The sequence below is a fragment of the Centroberyx gerrardi genome, chromosome 18 (genome assembly GCF_048128805.1).
Source record: "Centroberyx gerrardi isolate f3 chromosome 18, fCenGer3.hap1.cur.20231027, whole genome shotgun sequence".
NCBI lineage: Eukaryota > Metazoa > Chordata > Actinopteri > Beryciformes > Berycidae > Centroberyx > Centroberyx gerrardi.
Window position 1 is genome coordinate 13,364,102 of NC_136014.1, and position 19,203 is coordinate 13,383,304.

Here is a 19,203-nt window from a genome sequence, read left to right on the forward strand (position 1 = left end):
TTAAAATGGGTTGCTGTTACTGTGTCTGCTCAGGATTGCACTTTTTAATAGCCATCATATCTTATTCACTGTGATTTAGTCATTTCCCCATCAATTCCCACAAGTTTTTAATGTTGCAATCTCCTTTTCCAGGCAAAAGGGGCTGCTGACAGTGGAGAGGAAGCCTAAAAGGATGAAGGACAATCCGTCGGTTCAGAACTAGTTCAGAACGAGGGAACTGCAGTGGAGGTGGAAGAGGAAGAGGAGGAGGGGAAAAAAAGAAAAAAACCACATGCCCAGGCCTCGGACGGGATCCAAATCAGTGATGTTCTCCTCCGGCAGGGATTACCTCCTCCCCGTCGTCTCCCTCTCGCTCTCTCTCGCTCTTCCTCCCTCCTACAACAGAGACTCTGAGCCGTGAGAGCTCGCCGCGCACGCTTACACACACCTAAACTCATACACGCTCGCACACACACGCACACACACACACACACATTCACACACACGGTTGCGTCCTGCTCATGGTCGTTGGCCTGCGCTCCTCAGCTCCAGCCCCCGCTCCAGCTCCACACCATGAAGAGGCCCAAGCAGCAGACGGGGCCGCTGAGCTTCCTGAACTTCTTCAGCCGGAAGCCCAAGTCGGAGCCGAGGCCCGAGCGGCCGGTGGAAGCCTGGCCCAAAGAGGAGGTGGCCATCACCCTGACCCCGAGCGAGCACCCGGAGCAGGTGAGGGACGGGCTGAGGCTCATGTGCGTTGTTGTCTTGGAGTGAGTGAGTGAGTGAAAGAAAGGAAGTGATCCAGTATCCTTTGTTTAGTTTAGTTATTTCTTTTTCTTTTTTGTTGTTTTTCAGTTTGACTTTAATTTCAGTTGACTTCAGTTAGTTGGTGAGTCTTAGTGAATAATCTATTTTTCATCAATGTTCCATTTTAGTGTTTATTTTATCCAGTTTGAGCTGAAGGTTTTATTATGTCCATGGACATGCCTGTATGGAGTGCATTGGTAGTGCTGGCTTTGTAAACAATCTGACAGAAATTTGTCTTTGAATGGGAAAATAGTATACCGGGTGTTTCTAAAGTAGGTATACATTTTTATATTATTAATACTCACTGTATTATTAAATATTTTTTCCTGTTTACAGGCACACCTTTATTTACAGACCATTTAATGTTGGGTTATTTTTTTTAAATGACAAAATGACACTTTGTTTTTCATTATTATTATGATTAAAAATTGTATACCTACTTTTGAAACATACTGTATATTGGACATAGTACATATGAATGTATGAACTAGAGGATTATACCTCCATCTCTCTCTCTTCAAGATTGAAATAAAACATTTCAGGGTTGTTGCTATTTTATTACAGTTTTAGAGGTAGATATAGTTTGAGTTTAGTTTCATTTTTTTTCAAACAGTGGTGTTTATTTTATATCCGTTTAGAAAAAGATGTCTAGTTTTAGTCATAGTTATAATACCTTTGGTGTGTAAGTGCTTCAATAGAAATGACTGGAATTGAAATGGACTGCTTCACAGATTGTTCTATAAGGCAGAGGAACCAGTAGGGAGGTGGTAGATCATTAACTTTGTATGTATTAACTGCTGCTTGCTTCCGCCCTCTACCATACTGATGTAGCCCAAATCCATTAGAGTGTTTGTTTAATTAATTGGTAATTTCTAGCAATTCTGTTGCCAAGAAACCAAGTTGCCCAAAAGAGTATGCCTGCTCATACACACTCACCTCTGTTGATGTTACTATGAATGTGAGGACATTCAATTTAGTTACATTTATTCCCTCTTCCCCAACTCTACCCCTAAAATACATCCTTTCTCTTATGAACAGTGGCAGAATGTCTTCACAAGTGTATTTTTTTTCAGTGTTACTACATGTATCAGTTAGAGATGGGACGATATTGCACTTTGTAATGACATTTTTAAATTGTTGTTTACATTCTAGCAAGCCAATGCCATCGCTATAAAGATTTGTGTCTCAGAAATAAACATAATTCTGCACAGTCAGAGTTTGTTGTCGTTGAACTTTTATTTATTACATCGTATCGTGGTTATATTGAATCGTGAATCCCATATCGCGTATCGAATCGTATCGTGAGATAAGCAGATCGTCCCATCCCTAGCATCAGTATGTTTTTTTGTACGCATTGCTTGGACTTGGTAACTGAGTATGTTCTGTCATTTCTGTCAGGACCAGAACATCACAGCAGAAGAGGCTGGAGAATCAGGAGTTTCTGGAACAGAAAGAGGAGAAGGAGGAGGGACGACAGCAGCGGCTGAGGCGGGCGGCGAGGACGGCGGCGCCGCGGCCGAGTGCGCGGGCGGGGTCAGCAGCGGCTCCACCGGCGTCCTGAGCCTCTCCTCCTCCAGCCAGGACCAGCTACTGGACGAACACCTGGAGGAGTGCCCACTGTGCCTGCTCAGCCAACCGCGATGCCACTTCCCCCGACTCAGCTCCTGCTCCCACCGGGCGTGCTCCGACTGCCTCCGCCAGTACCTGCGCATCGAGATATCAGAGAGCCGGGTGGGCATCGCGTGCCCGCAGTGCCCCGAGGCGCTGGCGCCGCTGGATGTTCGTGCCATCCTGGATGACCGGGCGCTGCTGGAGCGCTTTGAGGAGTACCAGTTAAGGCGTTTCCTGGCAGCTGACCCAGACACACGCTGGTGTCCTGCGCCTGACTGCAGGTGAGGACTTGGAGAATCAAACCAATACCACCACCACCATTTATTCATTATTACCAATATCCAGTCCAACCAGATATTCCAGAGTGAAATCAACAGTTTTTTTCCTAGAACATGATTTTTTGGTTTGTTTTAATAAATATTGGCATTTCCTGAACATTCACACTAGAAAAATCTAGACTTCTCTAGATTTTCTAAACCCGTTGAAAAATGTACTTTTATGAATGTCTTCAGACACGCAGTAGCAATCTACTGTAATTAACTATAATTAAAAGTTTAAAAACCCTAATCGGATACAGCGTAATGACATCCCTTGTTGAAACCCTGTCATCCCACCGTAGCTTTATTTATGTTTAGGTTCACAGGATTTAAATAATTTTTCAGTGTCAGATTGATTGACTGAGCTTTTGATAGATGAACTGACAGTATGTGACAGCTAAATTTGAGTTTAAAGGCTGTTAAAGGTTTAATTACAGTGATAATGTTTGCAAATCCTGAAACAAAACACACCTGTGTTTTGAGTGAAATGGGCTGTGAATCAAGTTGAAGCAAGCTTATTTTCCATGTGTAACTCAAACTCTTGGTCTTAATCTGCTATCATTATCGCTATTGTTATTGCTCTCTCCACCTACATGTATAACCCACAGCTGAATGCAATAAGTCCAGGCGTGTTCTCTGGGGCTTGTTGAAAGGCATTCTGGGAAATGTAGAAAATCATTAAATTACAACACTTCATCACAAAATAACTTCTGGAGTGGACTGATTGATGATATATAACAGTGCAAGAGATGGGTTTTTTCCTTGAAGTAATGAATGCCTATCACATTGAGACAGGGAGACAAGAAGAGCGGGCTGTGGAAAGAGACTTTTGACAGTACAGCGTCTTTGTTCTCTGCCCACAGATAGTGTGTGTCTTGCTATGCTGTTGTTGGAGACACATGTGCAAGACTGAGCGTTTGATGTACATGTAAGGGTAACAGGATAGGGTTGCTGATGGGAAATCATAATGGGGGTTCACGTGTGTGTGTATGTGTGTTCGAACTTGTGTTCAAAGAGTATTTGTGGTCAAAAGCGGTATGTATGCACCCCCCCCCCCCCCCCCCCCCCCCCCGTCTTTCTGTGAGAGGGTGTAGGACTGGGTGGTAGACTGTCTGTCTCCCCTACTGTCAGTGCTCACAGTCTGCATTCATGATGAATGACTGGAGCTAAAATCAATACACCGATCTGTCTGATGTTGTTGTAAATTAAATATGACACAGAAAAAACAAGAGCTCTGATATCTAAAGTATCTATAACACGGTTACAGCGTTACAGGGTTTTGAGTTTCACATATCCAAATATCAGCGTAGTTAGCGGTGTTTAAAATGTTAAACAGCTAATAGTAGCTACAGTATGCAGTGAGAGCATAAGCTGATGGAGAAAGTAGCCTTTGAAGTGTTGCTGTATTACGTAAGCTAGTCACTCACAGCTGTGGTTTGTGTATTCCCGTGTCCCTAACATACACACATTCCTAGAGGTCTTAGTGACAGAAGCTTAGCTAGAGATTATGTCGGCTCTGGGAATGTGTTGCAAAATGTGTGTTTTTGAGTGTGTGTGTGTGTGTCCACACGCTTGTGTCTATGTGTGTGCATTTTTACATTGTGTACTTTGCATGTTTTTTTGCTGCATGAGTGATGTTACTGTAGGTATTTTTGAATGAGAATAGACACCGAATTTTTCAGCATAGAGTGACAGAATCTCTATGTATTGCATGTGAACATCATTTCTTTTGAGGACACCTTGTACTTACTCCATAACTACAGGGAACAAGTACCGATAACATTTGTTTTGTCCCCCCTAATTACGTTATTGTACCCTGTAGCTAATTAGTGTGCAGTAATTACAAAAATAGTTATACCATAACGTATAAATCTCTCATAATTACAAAATTGTTACCCCTTAATTCCTGACTTCTTGTTTTGTTACCCTGCAACTACGGCATTGTTATTTTATTAGTACCCCATAATTACAAACTAGTTACACCATAATTAGGGGGCTGCAAAATAAAGCGTTACCATTATATAATAATAATTTTATGTAATTTTTTTTTTTTTTTTTACAGAAAACAAGTGGTATATTAAAAGCAAAATGGACTCTCAGTGAAAAAACAGCCACATTTAGAATAAATATTGATTATATTGTTAGTAATACAGGTATAGAAAATGTTAATGGCCAACATATATTTACTAATTCCATTACACTTTCACTGCTTTAGGCTACAGGTTACCCATAACTATAGGACTAAAGAAAGAAATGCGCAAGACACTATAACAGTAGTGTGCAAATAAATGTATTCAAATCAAATGATTCAGTTGTTCAATTGTGTAAATGGATAGGAAGATAACAGCAGTTCAGAAGTGGACTGCAGGTGAGAGGGCAGTCAAGCAGGACTTTGGCTCATCTGCTTCTGTTTGGCAGGTCTGTTGGAGCCATGTTGTCAGCAGATTTCTTGTTCTTCCCCCGGAATATGCGGGATAGCCAGGAAAAGAAGCCACGCTTCTTCTTCTTTGGTTTTGTGGACAGGCTGTCTTTGGCACTGGAACTCTGAGGTCCTGCAGGTTTGACCAGTTGGACAGGTGGAAGTGTCTTTTCCAGGGTCAGACCGGACAGATCCTTGGTGTCCTTTACAGTTTCAACCACAAGGCTTGGTGGAGCTTTGACCTCAACCTGGATGGCTGGAGCCTGGGACTCCTGAAGCAGGTTGGTTGATCCTTCCTTAAGCAGGTGGATCAGGGTGTATTCAGCAAGAGAGACGGGGAGAGCCTCCTCTGAGGTGGAGTTATTGTCAGGTCCAGCAGAGAGGACCGTGACTTTTGTTCCCTCACAACATTCAGGTTGATGCAGGACGGGGACAGAGCTTTCAGCAGCGGCCTCAGTCTGTGCACAAGAGTTGACCGTTTCCCTCTTGATGATAGAAGGACATTGTTCTTCCTCCTTCTCCAAGTCCTGGAGGAACAGCATCAGTTTAGACTCAGCTCTGACGATTGGCTCCCATTCATCAAGATGATCTTGAGTAGGGGCATGGTGTGCAGAGCAGGCAGCCATAAATGTAGAACTCACTGTTGAGGAAGCATTCATGTGCTTTTCACGAAGTTCCTCCTCCTTCAGGAGGACAGAGAGGAACTGCATCAGGTGAGAATCAGTGCTGCTGACAACAGGTTCCCATTTGTCAAGCTGGTCCAGAGTCGGCCCATGCTGTGGGGAGCAGTCAACTGCAAATCTAGAGAGATGTGATGAAGCGTAGAGGAGCTCCTCACCACATCCCTCCTTCCCCAAGTCAAAGTGGGATATGACCAGTGGCTCCCACTCATCCAGGCAGACCAGAGTGGATCCACAGGGTGAGCAGCAGTCAGCCACAAATCCAGATGTGTCACATGGGGGAGCGTAGAGGTATCTCTTTCCAACTGCCTCCAGGTGGTAGTCATCGTCAAAACCAAAGGGGGAGCGCTGAAGCTGATTCAGTCTCTCAATGATTTTGAAGTCATCAGTCATTGGAGGCGCATGGGATGGAGCCTCAACAAGGCGGAGCAGGTTGGATTGAGCCTCAACATGCTGAGCTGGGTGGATGGATGCTCCAGCATTACCTAACACTGTGTCTTCGGTCATGAGAGGAGACTCTTTCTCTGTGGGAGGAAAGTCTCCTTTGTCCATATCCAAGAGACGTTTGTATGCTGATGAAGCTGTGCTGACTATTGGTTCCCATATATTGAGGCTCTCAAATCCACAAGCAGGTTTGGAGCCGAGACCAACAGCAGACTGAGGTGAAAGGTCACAGTCAAGCTCAGCAGGAACTCCAGAGAAACTAGAGGCTTCAGCATAAAGATAATGCTCCTTCTTCAGGACTTTCGCAAACATGCAGTTGATGTTTTCATGGCGATCGTCATTAAGGGCATTGAGTCGAGCGACCATTTGCATGGATGCTGAAAGAAATGCAATGGCAACATCTTAATAATCAAATACCCATAAGGCCACCTGATGTAAGGTAAGATTCAAGGTCATCATGTCTTTCATCATAGTTTTATTTCAACAACAAATCTAACTGAATTTCCAATGCAAATCAAACTAAGGAAGAACTGGACACAAATGCAAATCCTTCAACACAAACAACTAGTCTATCCTGACTGTCTGTCTCTTGTTTGTTCAGCAAAATCCTCTGTACTAATCTTTTCCTGTTAAATAATAACATTATAAATACATGTGGCTTACCAAGATGGAAATCACTCTCCATGTTTTCCTCTCTAAAAGGTAGATATTGTTGAAGTTTCTCCAAATGCAACGTGAGTTTTCTTTCTCAATGTGCAGGTGAACACCGATCAGAGATGAAACTCTGTCTGTCTGTCTGTGTTTTTGTTCAGGTCAATCGCTCCTTTATGACACTTATTTGACATTTATTTTATAAATAAATAATATATTTATATATTATTATATTATATTTATTTATATTATAAATAAATTTATTTTAGGCTTTATTGACAGAGATAGTGTGAGAGAGAGACAGGAAGGTATGGGAGAGAGAGGGGAGCACATGCAGCAAATGACCGCGGGTGGGGTTTGAACCCGGGTCGCTGCGGGAAGGACTGAGCCTTATATGGTACGCGCTGTACTCAGTGAGCCACCGGGGTGCCCCCCCCCAGTAGACTTTTTATGCAGAAAACATCGGTTTAACTGCTAATTCCTATTGCACTTTCACTGTTTTAAGCCACAAGTTAGTTCACTCTAATCTAGCTACTACATACAACTATTACTACTATATATTACTATTACTACTACCTACTATCATATCTGAGGGGATACTAATAAAAAGAAAAGTTATTCATCTTCAATTCAGCTTTTCAGGTGTAGAATTTCTTTTTTCCAGAACAACCTGTGCATCAAAACATGTAGCTAATAGAAACATGGGTTGCACTTTACAATGGTCTTTTTCCAGTGCATGAACCTTTAAGCACCGATAACCACCGATTTGTTTTGTCCCCCCTAATAACGTTATTGTACTCTGTAATTAGTATGCAGTAATTACAAAAGTAGTTACACCATAACTACCTTATATATCTTGTTTTGTTACCCTGTAACTACAGCATTGTTATTTTACTAGTACCCCATAATTACAAACTAGTTACACCGTAATTAGCGGGCTGTAAAATAAAGCGTTACCGAATTATTGCCACATAACTATACCAGTTTCCTTGGTTGTCTCTAGAATATTAAAGAAATGAGCACCAGTGCAAAGCTGCTCCCAAGCAAAATTTGATTGGTTTGAATGATGTCAATAGCCCACAGCGTTGCCGTCCTTTTGTTTTGTTAGAACTTCTCCAGTTCTCTTGGCATGTTGAAGTGTAAAAGGGTGTCTAGCATCTAGATAATCCAATTATTGCTGGTATCTTTGATAACAACATTCGCTCATACCTGAAAATGATTTTTGTTTTTACATGTGCCGGTCCACAATAGCACAATACAGACACACTTTGTTGTTCAAGCAGAAGTGTTTGCTTTGAGAATCAAACACAATCAGTGCAAATCCTCTCTGACACCAAAGTGGAATCCAGGCAGTAGCCTAATTGTCCTCTTATGAGAGTGGCCATCAACCTGTCTGATTCATCTACCTTACTGATAAATCATAAACCCACATAAGGGTGGAATTTCCTGAGGGCTGTGCCTGGTGCAATATCTCCTAGGCACGCTTTTATTTCAAATAACTCTTCACTGCATAGCAATACATATATGGTAAACAGGTGCAGCCTGGATCCTGGAGCCCCATCCAACACTCATTTTTGTTTTCATTTGCATTTGCTCTTTAATTATGTGATCCTTTGAATTGTGAAATGTATGTTTATGTTTCCTCTGAGGAGTCAGCTTGAGTGTACAGGCATCGAGCACTCTTATTGGACTTATTATCATTATAGTGATTGGTTGGGATCTAGAGTAGACTAAGGACTGAAGTTCAGTAGTAGTAGTAATTCAGGAGTAAAAGCAAAAATGAACAATTCAAGGGGCTTGATTAGGCTAAAACAGGTAAACATAACAAAGAGAATAAGAGCTGTTCCAGTCAGCCTACATAGCTATAATACTTGAATGAAATTGCAGCCACTGTGAGTCCCAGGTCTCTTAGACCTGAACATTAGGGCAGAAGGGTGGGGTAGTGAGTAGGGAGATTGGAGGAGGGGTAGGAGGACCTGGATTCAAACTCCCATGTGGGCAGGCATCCACCCTGCTCAAGTGTCCTTGAGCAAGACACTGAATCCCTGCCAGCCCCAGGTTCTCTTCTGTAGCTGACCCTGACCTCTGACCTCCGTGTGGAAAGGGGGAAAGCAAACAGGGATCAGTTATCACATTATATCCATTCTATCGCTTTATCCCCAGTTTATCTCTCTCTACAGCTATGCAGTTATAGCCTATGGCTGTGCGGAGTGCCCCAAGCTGAGCTGCGGCCGCGAGGGATGCGACACAGAGTTCTGCTACCACTGCCGGCAGCTGTGGCACCCGGACCAGACGTGCGACCAGGCCCGGCGCCAACGAGCCCGCCACACCTCAGGTGGCAACGATGCCTCCACGCTGTACGTCTTCAATGAAGAACCTGGAGGAGGTACGACTGGGTGGCAGCTACTGTTTCACCAAAACTTTATGGACTGAGAAGGGTATGACAAAGTGCTGCCATGCATGTATGAGTGAAGAGTGCACTGACCTCTAGTGCTTGTAGAATAAGAGGGATGAAAGGGAAAATAGATGACAATAAAGAGGAACTTGAACTTGAAGGTAGACATAAGTGAATGTTCTGGTGGGATGTTATGCAAGTACTTATTTAGGGGATTTCTTTCAAAATACTACATTATGTTTTTTGTTTCCCAGAAGCTTTCTTCAAATTTGGCTGGAACTGCAGCTTTGGTAGTTAACATAGCTAAGCAAATCAATAAATATTGTGGTATGTGTGCCCACCCTTGCATTTTCACCCTCTTGTTGTAGATGCAGAGGAGATCAAAGCATGCCCACGCTGTGGTGCCTACATCATGAAGACCAATGATGGCAGCTGTAACCGTATGAACTGCACTGTGTGTGCCTGTCAGTTCTGCTGGCTGTGTATGCAGGAGATCACCGATGTGCACTACCTCAGGTACCTAGTCACAGTTGTGTGTGTATCCTGTTCATACTCATTGCTCGAATTGCATGCATACATTTTCATACACAACCAGCCCCACCTCTAACTAAATGCTATAATTTTTAATCACCTTGACAAGAGGTTGCGTACTTTCATAATCTTGGTTTCTGGGATCTAGACAGTGAAAATTCTGTGCAATGAGCAGCAGAATTTGATCCTCGCCTCACAGTGGCGTGAGGTGAGATAACTATTCAATACTGGCATTTACTGGATGTGATCCTTCCTTCAATTCTGCTTACAGGATGAAAACTTCATAACTGGCTTCATATTCACTAGTAAAATCAGCATACCACCATTCCATCTGTATCTATTTTAAAGCAATAGCTCGTCTGATATGAACAGCCAACCAGTCAGTAAGTCAGGTCTATGTCATTGTTTTGAAGCTGCACTACTTTAAACTGCATGCTCGTGCTGCCATTGATTTTTCCATTCCTGGAAAGGAGCCATTGCTGACTTGTCATCAATTAATCAGCTCTATCTGCCTCCATATTTCCATGCGGCAGACGGCAGTATATGTAACTCAAGCTAAGAGACTGGCTAGAAGCTGATTAGCTAAATTTAAAGAAGCAGTTTAATCTCTCTGCTGGCCAAGATCCATTTTAGAACTATATTAAATACAGTTGCCAAGGGGTCGATGTGGGCATAATGTGTATGTAATTTTCATGTGTTGATCATTTTATGTCAGGCCTTTAGTACTGTACACTATGTTACCTACATGCGTCTTGGTGCATGCGTCAGAGAGCTGGGTTTCTCTGTGAATGAGAGAGAGAGGGAGAGAGAGAGAGAGAGAGAGAGAGAGAGAGAGAGTTTGTGTCCTTCCTTTTGCATAAGCCACAATTTCCTCCCATCTTCTCCCCTCCTTTTTTCTTCCCCCTCCCCCCTCCGTTTCCTCTCCCCTCATCCATGTCTGCCTTTCACACTACAAATAACAGTGAACGTCCTATAGAAGGGCAAAGCTTTTAGCATCTCACAGCAGATCTGCCAGCTCAGAGCAACAGAGCACAACTATAATATCTCACCATAATGCCCCCCACTTAGGCTTTTAGTACCCCAAAGTGACATTTGCTGCTGTAATGCAAACTCATGTTTTGAGAAATAGCGTATAGCCCTAAGGCACTATTTGTGTTTCTTCTATTGTCAGTGTGTTACATTGCTGCTGTTACAAGCTAATTGCTGCTTGATTAAGACTAAACAGTATACTGAGAGAATGTAAGATTTAGTCTGTGTTGTATTGCTTCCCTAGGCGGTTAGAATCAGGACCAGGATACCAAATGCTGATACAAGATTACAGCAACACTTTTAAGCAACGCTTACTGTAGCTAAAACCTAGCAGAAAAAGATAAGGGAAGAGTTGCTTGGGTGCAGTACATATGTTGTGCGAATTTTCAACTATGTAATCAGTATTTTTCATACCAAGTGAGCAGAGTAATGGCTCCCTGTAAACAGAATTTAATCCCCAGGCTTTTCCTTTTAACCTACAGCAAGGTGAAATGGATGGTAGCTGCAGATGGCTATAATTCAGGGAGGCAAAGCTAAAACTGATAACTGTGGATGAGATCATACCGTTTTGGTAATTATGTAATGGGACTAATGAGACAGCCAGCCACTGTTGTCATTAGCAGTGGGCCTACTCATTTATTTCCTTATTTCCTCATTTATTTTTTTTAATTTTTATTAATCATCCAAAACTGTACTAGGTGGGCGCAGTGAGCTGGTTGTTAGCGTTGAGCGGCAACAGCATTTCAAAGGCTGTGTGAGTCATGACCTTGATGACCATGCTTTCGTGTGATTGGAGGATTGGAGGTGGTGCTTGCGAGTGTGTATGTGTTTGTGTATGTGTATGTGTATGCGCATATGTGTATGTGGGGAGGCACGGGGATAAAAGCAAGGATCAGCACTATTTATCAGGTGTTTTAGTGTACCACTTGTAATGTTTATTTACCTATATTTCTGACTAGTAAAGGTGCTAATTCTAAACCAAAATTGATCGTTACTGTGGTTCAGATCAGTCTTTCCTCTAATGTTTCCCTCTTGGTTTGTCCTGAAGTCAAGCCTGCTTGTGTCTCCCGTCTGTCTCAGTCCCTCAGGCTGTACATTCTGGGGGAAGAAGCCATGGTCGCAAACCCGCAAGGTTCTGTGGCAGGTGGGCATGTTGCTAGGAGCACCAGTGGTCATCTCCCTCATTGCGGGCATCGCCATCCCGGTCATCATCGTGGGCATACCCATCTACATGGGCCGCAAGGTAAATTCTGGCTCACATCAAACTACTGGTTTGAATGGATTCAATTACTTTTTTCGGGGATTGATGGATTTTGTTCATCGCTTGGAAGCCGGATTGCCCAAAAGTGCAAACCCCTCTCATATGGCACTCTGGGCTGTACAAAGTATACACATTAATTTGAATGATTTGGAAAGATTTCAGTCTTTGAATGACCTGCCATGACCTGTGAAAGATAGAAATCTCTTCTACCAGACATTTACTGAAAATATGTGATTAATGATGCATCTAATGGACAGGTGTAAACTGAACTTTCCCTTGAACACTTCATCACATTGAATAGTCTTGATGCATATATAGTGGTGGTATGTTGAGGGGAAAAAATACCAATCAATATGTTTATTTAGGGTTTGGAAGTGACAAATTAAATTCCCACTGTCTATAATTTATATTATCTTTATTATTTTGCAGGTCCATGGTCGCTGTAAGAAAAACAATATCTCAGGAAGTAAGCACTACTTGACCGTGGCAAGTGGGGTGATGATGTCAGTGTTTGTGTCGCCGGTCATAGCAGCTGTCACTGTGGGTAAGGAAGAGGCAGCAGCATAGCCGCCACCTTCTGCTGTGCGCACTGAATAGAGTGATAATGGGGCAAAATAAGCTTGCCAGCAAATCAGTGGTGAACACAATTGTTATTATCAAAATAGGATTTGCTTTTAAGAATACAGATAAAAACCTAATCTCCACAATGTGCGGAATATAGCAGTTTAGAAACCAGAGAATCCTACACTTGCTAAATATGTTAATTTATAGAATATTTATTGCTGTTAGATATACTAAACTGTGGCTGTGTCAAACCCAATATGTGCTCCTTTCAGTTCTGGCTGAGGTAGTATTCACGCGGAGAGTTAAAGTGATGAAAATAAAAATGAGCCATGGGGGCTTGACAGGCGCACAGGCTGCTAGCTGTGGAGTGGCAGGGATACTCCCAGCCAAACTGATGAGTCAGGACTGTGGGCATGACCAGACAGAGAGACCCCAGGCCTGTTCACACTCCACTGGCCATGCTACCTACCTCTCACAGCTCTCCATCTGGGACAGGAGCTGGCACACACAACACACACACACACACACACACACACACACACACACACACTAAGACGCATGCACGTATACTAAGCCATGCACACCCACACAAAGACACAAACGCACATGCAAGCACAGGAAGAGAAGCACAATCCACACTCATACAGAAACAAACACATACAAACATTTCCATTAGTTATTTATTGACCTGATATTTACAAAGCCTCACATTGTATGAAGTACTAGCTTGTTAATCTGTATTCATGTAGTCAAACATTGTCTCTCTCATGCAGACAGCGGCTCTGCCCATGCTGCTGTAAAACCATGCATAAGCAATGATTTGAATTTCAAATGTCACAGTGATTATGTGGTTAACATGCCGTGAGCGTTAATTTGAGGGTATATTTTCCGCTTCAAATAAAAAAGTTGTTAAGTTTTTAACAGCTTAAAACTTCAGAGCATCAGCAATCATTCTTAACATGCAATGATTACAGAAGTCTACAGCAGATGAAGCCCTTTAAATCTCTTGATATCTTACTTTTAGGTGTTGCTTGATTGTTGACAGCATTGTTGCAGCTCAGTATATCCCTTGGAGAATTCAGTTACGGGCTACACTCTACTTTAAACTACTGTTGGAAAGTAAACGAAGGTCTGAGGTATCAAACTGACCTCAAACCGTCAAGCTCCTGTGAGGTGCTTTTAGCCCCTTTTGAAGCTGGTTTGATACTTTCAACCCATGCTGACTTGGAGCCATTACCAACTGTGTATGCCTGTATACTGAACCGCAATAATGAAGAGCACAAGGTCCATTGAAGAGCTACTGTAGATTTTTTCAGATGTGGATGAGCAGCCTCAAATTAAAGGTGACTGTACTTTAACTTCATTATGCAGTTTTGTATATGTAAGTGTACACACAAACACACATTCATTAGTCATTTATTGACCTTTACAAAACCTCGCTACTGTGTATTCCACACTGAACCATAATAATAATAATAAATATCATAAGCACCGCAGTAAGGAAAGAATGTACAAAAATTGCCATCATTTTTTTTTACTATTCATTAGACATGGATGATTGACATTCCTCAAATTTTGTACTTTAACTTCATGGTCATGGCCAAGTTGGCCAACCTGTTTGAGGTCCTTGTATTCATCAGATGGGGATGGAATTTCTCAAATTAACGGTGACCGTTTGTAGTTAAACTTTGTGGTTATTATGCGATTCTATACTCAAATGAATAGAGCGCAGAGTCATGACACAAAAAAAGTATCTCTGAATGCCCAACACTTTTGAAGCTCACAGTAAATTCACTGTCATTGTACGCACCCACACACATTTAAACATGCAGTCTTATACTGGCATAAACCTACTCATGTGCAACCATATGAACACCCACTCATGTCGATAAAGCAGCCAGGTCTCTATATGCACACACTTTATTTCATTACCGCTGTCTCACACACACACACACACACACACACAGAGTGCAGAGTAGCTCCTATGCCTTGACATTTTGATGACTCATGCCTAGGCAACATGTCTGACTGTGACAGAAATCCTTAAGGCTTTAGGAGCTTCACAGCTTCCCGCCGCCTCTGCATTGTCACAGCCATCACTGTACCGTGCACTGACGGGCCCTCTCACACACACACACACACACACATTTGGCCACACTGTACTCTTTCACCCTCACCTCCCACCCCCTCCTTTCATCCCTCTCTCTGTGCCCCTCCGATTTCATTTATTTCAGTCGGTAAGGCCCCGTCTGTTCTCATCGATGAGGTTGGCTTTGGCCTGTTTTTCTCTCTGTCATATGCTTTATCATATCTCTTCTATTTTGTCTCCGATACCTCTCCCTCTCTCTCCCCTCTCAATTTTTCTTTCTCGTACTCCCCCTTCTGTCACAACTCCCCGTCTCGCTCTTTCTGTCCCTTTCTCTCTCTCTCTCTCTCTCTGTTTCTCACACACACACACAGTCTTTCACTCGTCTCTTTCTGTGAACTATGCAGCTGGCAGGCTCGTCCTCTTGCTCTGGTTTCACCCCGGCGCCGGGTCGATAGTGTCCCAGTGTTCCAGCACCCACGGCTGTGTTAATGATGTCTCTTTGTTTGGTCTGCGCTCCGCATTGTGCTCCCAAATTCCTATCTCAATCACAGGTTGCATAATCACACGGCACAGGGAGGCTTCTGCTCATCAAGTTTGGGGGTTTTGTTGAAAGTACATTCGTGAAGGTTATGAGAGCAGGGAGAAAAATGGAACTTGGAAAATGAAACTTGACTTTGAAAGTGTATACAGTAGTGCAGTACATCATTTTAGTTAAATTCAGATTTAGTTTTGTGGTTAAAGGGGGCAATAAGTATGATTTATACTGCTTCATAGCACAAACTGACCATAATACCACGTGTTTCAAAAGTAAGTAGCCTATAGAGAAAATAATAGAAAAGAAAGCTGATAAATTAATTTTTAACTTAGTCTTTTTAACAAAATAAGTGAGTATTAATAATGTATATAAACATGCATACCTACTTTTGAAACACCCAATATATCAGTGGGGATTTGTTTACTTAACTAGTTGCTGAGATTTCTGGCAAATCTCAATCACTTCAACAATGGAGGACGGTGCTACAAGCAAGCGACTGGACCGAATGTTGCACAACATTTCATTCTCAAGTCAAAAAAGCAATGACAAATCAATATTATTATTACAGCATTTTGTATATTACCTCTTCACTAGATGTTTCTGTTGGATCTCTGCTCTAATTAGCTTGCTCATCTCCATTGTGAAAATGTGACTTCATTGTTTCTGTCAGTTACAAGACACTGTAACTCAAGTGAACAGGAGGGGTGGGGGGGGGGGGGGGGGGGGGTTTGGGCTGTGCCAGAGACCTGTCAATCACTTTCACTGATACGTCATAGATTACGAAATGCACATTTAACTCTTGTCAAACTTTTGGTTATTCATATATTACTAGTATAGATATACAACACAGTGTCAGTGTAACTTTAACAAGCTTTCCTATTCAAGTGCTACTAATTATTTTTTTTGTAGGTATCAATGCACATTTCTTGCAAAGTATAGTGCAAATGAAAAACGTACCTTTCTAACCTACTTTAGATGAAATTAGTGTATTCTGAGAAACTCTGGACAAATGACATCTAGTATGAATTAGTTGCTCACACTTGTGTCTTCCTGCAGGTGTGGGTGTGCCGCTCATGCTGACTTATGTCTATGGGGTGGTCCCCATGTCACTCTGTAGGAACGGGTGGTGTCGACCGCAGAGCGAGCCCCCCGAATCACACAAGATCCAACTGGAGGACTTAGCCAGCTGTGAGTATAGAATTCAATCCCAGTGTATATTAGTATGACATAGTCTTGTGCTAAAATAATTTTGTGGTTCTGATATGATAGCACAGTGTGATTGTTGCTCCTGAGTGTGGCCTGATCTGATGAAGTTTCAACTTCTCTTGAAGATCTTCTATTCTCTCATGTAGTCAGCGACCACTGGACGGGTCAGAACAACCCGGCGCTCAGCGACACCAGCGTCCAGGAAGTCAGAGTCAGTGTACAGGAAGTGGGCGTGCTCCCGAGTACGAGCACCACGCCTCCAGAGCTAGATAGCTATGTGGAACTGGACGAAGCCACAAAACGCCACGGATACGCCCAACAGGACAGCCAATCAGACTGCGAGGTGGTTATTGTGCCTGATAGCAAGCTCAACGACACACAAGCTTTTCCTTTGAGGTGAATGTTGCCTCTGTCTGTCCTTTTTCTATTTTGAGGGAAGATTCTCTTTTTATTGTCTTTTTGGAAGCAGGAATGTATTTTCTAAACTGATATCTATGTTTAAACCTACAATCCTGCAGTTGCACAGTTGTATTTTTGAACTCATTATGGTATTCTTTGCATAAACTACCTTGGAAATAAGTTTTGAACACATGGCAGCTTCATATCGATGCCTCTTTGTGTGTCTGCTGTCACCACAGGGAAGGAACCAATATCGAGGTCCGTGTGGAAATTGAGACCCACCCGCGAGGCGCCCGCCAGTCCAGCCTAAGTAGCGTCCTGTCCAGCCGAAGCCTGTCGGTCGAGTCCCTGGGACGCTCCCAGTCCCAGTCACAAGACTACCTGTGTGCCTCAGAACTTGAAGAAAGAAGAGGGGGAGGAGGAGGAGAAGGAGCGGAGCAGGAGGGAAGAGAGAAACCAGGAGGAGCAGCGGGAGAGGGAGAAGGGACTGTCTGCCCGGTCTTTGAAATAGACGGTGTATGAGGTCCTCCCGTTCCAGGCTATGTCCTTGGTTGAAGATTAGTCAGGTTTTATGGAAGTAAATGAATCCATGAGTTGACATGACATTGGCTTGACCTGAAAATCATTGGCCCAGGCCACCTCCTGCTCCCACCACAGGCCCTCCCACCAGTTGCCTTCTAGCTCCGGCCTCTAAGGAGCTTTAGAGAGAGCAAATGAAAAAGATGAAAGTGTGTGTGTGTGCGAGTGATTGTGTGCATGTATGTGTGCGTGTCTCTGTGTGTGTATGAGACAGTTTAGTTCGTATGAGACGATGACAAAAAACTGGAGGGGGATATATTGTTATATTATTGTTAAGCAGACAGGAACTCACAGGATAGAAACCATGAATGAATTGAAAACAGAAATGACTGAGAGCATGTTAGCTGACTAGTTCAGTGGGAGTTAGCCTGTTTTTTTTCTACTGTGTCCTTTCTAAAAGAGACTACCTTACCCCTCTAATACGAGTCTATTTCATGAAGCCCTCTCTTCCTCTGGCTATACTCTTATACTTCTTCTAGTGACCTAACTCCCCCCCCCCCCCACCCCCCATTTAAAAAAAGTGATCCCACAAGCATGATTTGTTCCATGGGGGAGGAAAATTTTAACATGCAACTGTCTTGTCACTGAGGAAATATCAAACGCTTCCCAAGCTGATGCCATGCTGTGAAACATTCGGAGGCTCCTGTACAAACAGGGTCCACAGGAGGGGAATTTGTCTCGTCGAGGGTATCTCTAGTATTTTAAAGATGCAGTGTTCACACCTGAATTGGGCGAGCTTAAACAGACGACGCATGCTGCACTGTTCAATTATTCTTTTGCGAAAGAGTTCCAGAAATGGTGAAATGATTGAGTGTATGCAGTCCAGACATCTGGAAGTTGTTCATTTCAAGACTGTGCTCTGTGACATTGTGTCGCCGATTGGTTGAAATGACAGGAGGGCTCATAATTACCATTAACAATATCAGCCAGTTTCAGATCCAAAGTCTTCCATGTAAGGAGATACAGCCGGGGACAGTGTCTCTTGAGGCATGCGTTCTGTCAGTGTTGCAACTTTTAGCCTTCAGGAGGCCGTTTCCTTTGAAACTTGGTATGGAGGCGTTGCTCTCTCTCTCTCTCTCTCTCTCTCTCTCTCTCTCTCGCTCTAGTTTGTTAAAATGCTTATTCTAATGCAGTATTTCACTTGCATTAGTAACAGCGGCAGTGGCAGCACCACCACAGCGTTTTTCTGAAGAGTCTCAACTTTAAAAATAGCTGCATGATTCTACTACTCGCTGTGTATCCAGGATAACACACACACCGCACACATGCAAGCGCACGCACACACATTCCCATACACACATACACACACACATACACACTCACGGCAGCCGGTGCAGTTGCAGTAGTGTGTGCTAAGAGCATTAAATATAAACTAGAGACCCTCTCAAATGATCACAGAGCACCAAAATTCCTACAGCAGCATGCCACCTCAGGCTATACTGTAATAACCCCTTCTAGATGATTAATGAGAAATACATGACTATACATGTACTGTTTAGCTTCCTGAGTGTGAAATACTTGTGAGATGAACGCGGACTTGACATGATAACCTGTGCCGGGTTGTGGAGAGAAATGAAATAAAGATTTCACCATGAAGGACAAACACAGAATGTGATATTTTGTATGTGTCAGAGATTATGACTTTTCTGCAGTAAAAGTTCAAGTGACACCTGTATACAAGGTTACCTACTTTCTGAAATGGCATATATG

At 42.9% G+C, this 19,203-nt stretch overlaps 1 protein-coding gene across 1 annotated transcript; it reads left to right on the plus strand.

Annotated features, from left to right (window-relative positions):
* The first annotated feature begins 552 nt into the window (after nucleotides 1-552).
* Nucleotides 553-18,184, plus strand: LOC139925181 (E3 ubiquitin-protein ligase RNF19A). The gene is made up of 9 exons (XM_078290021.1): nucleotides 553-705; nucleotides 2,206-2,675; nucleotides 9,086-9,291; nucleotides 9,669-9,816; nucleotides 11,941-12,103; nucleotides 12,551-12,665; nucleotides 16,366-16,497; nucleotides 16,641-16,911; nucleotides 17,154-18,184. Exons 1-9 carry the CDS (start codon nucleotides 553-555, stop codon nucleotides 17,434-17,436), a joined length of 1,941 nt encoding a protein of 646 aa, XP_078146147.1. The 3' UTR covers nucleotides 17,437-18,184.
* Nucleotides 18,185-19,203: the final 1,019 nt, after the last annotated feature.

Coding starts and splice junctions, on each gene's coding strand:
- LOC139925181 (XM_078290021.1), top strand. CDS start 553: ATGAAGAGGCCCAAGCAGCAGACGGGGCCGCTGAGCTTCCTGAACTTC. Junction 706..2,205: donor CGAGCGAGCACCCGGAGCAG/GTGAGGGACGGG, acceptor ACAGCAGAAGAG/GCTGGAGAATCAGGAGTTTC. Junction 16,498..16,640: donor ACTGGAGGACTTAGCCAGCT/GTGAGTATAGAA, acceptor CTTCTCTTGAAG/ATCTTCTATTCTCTCATGTA.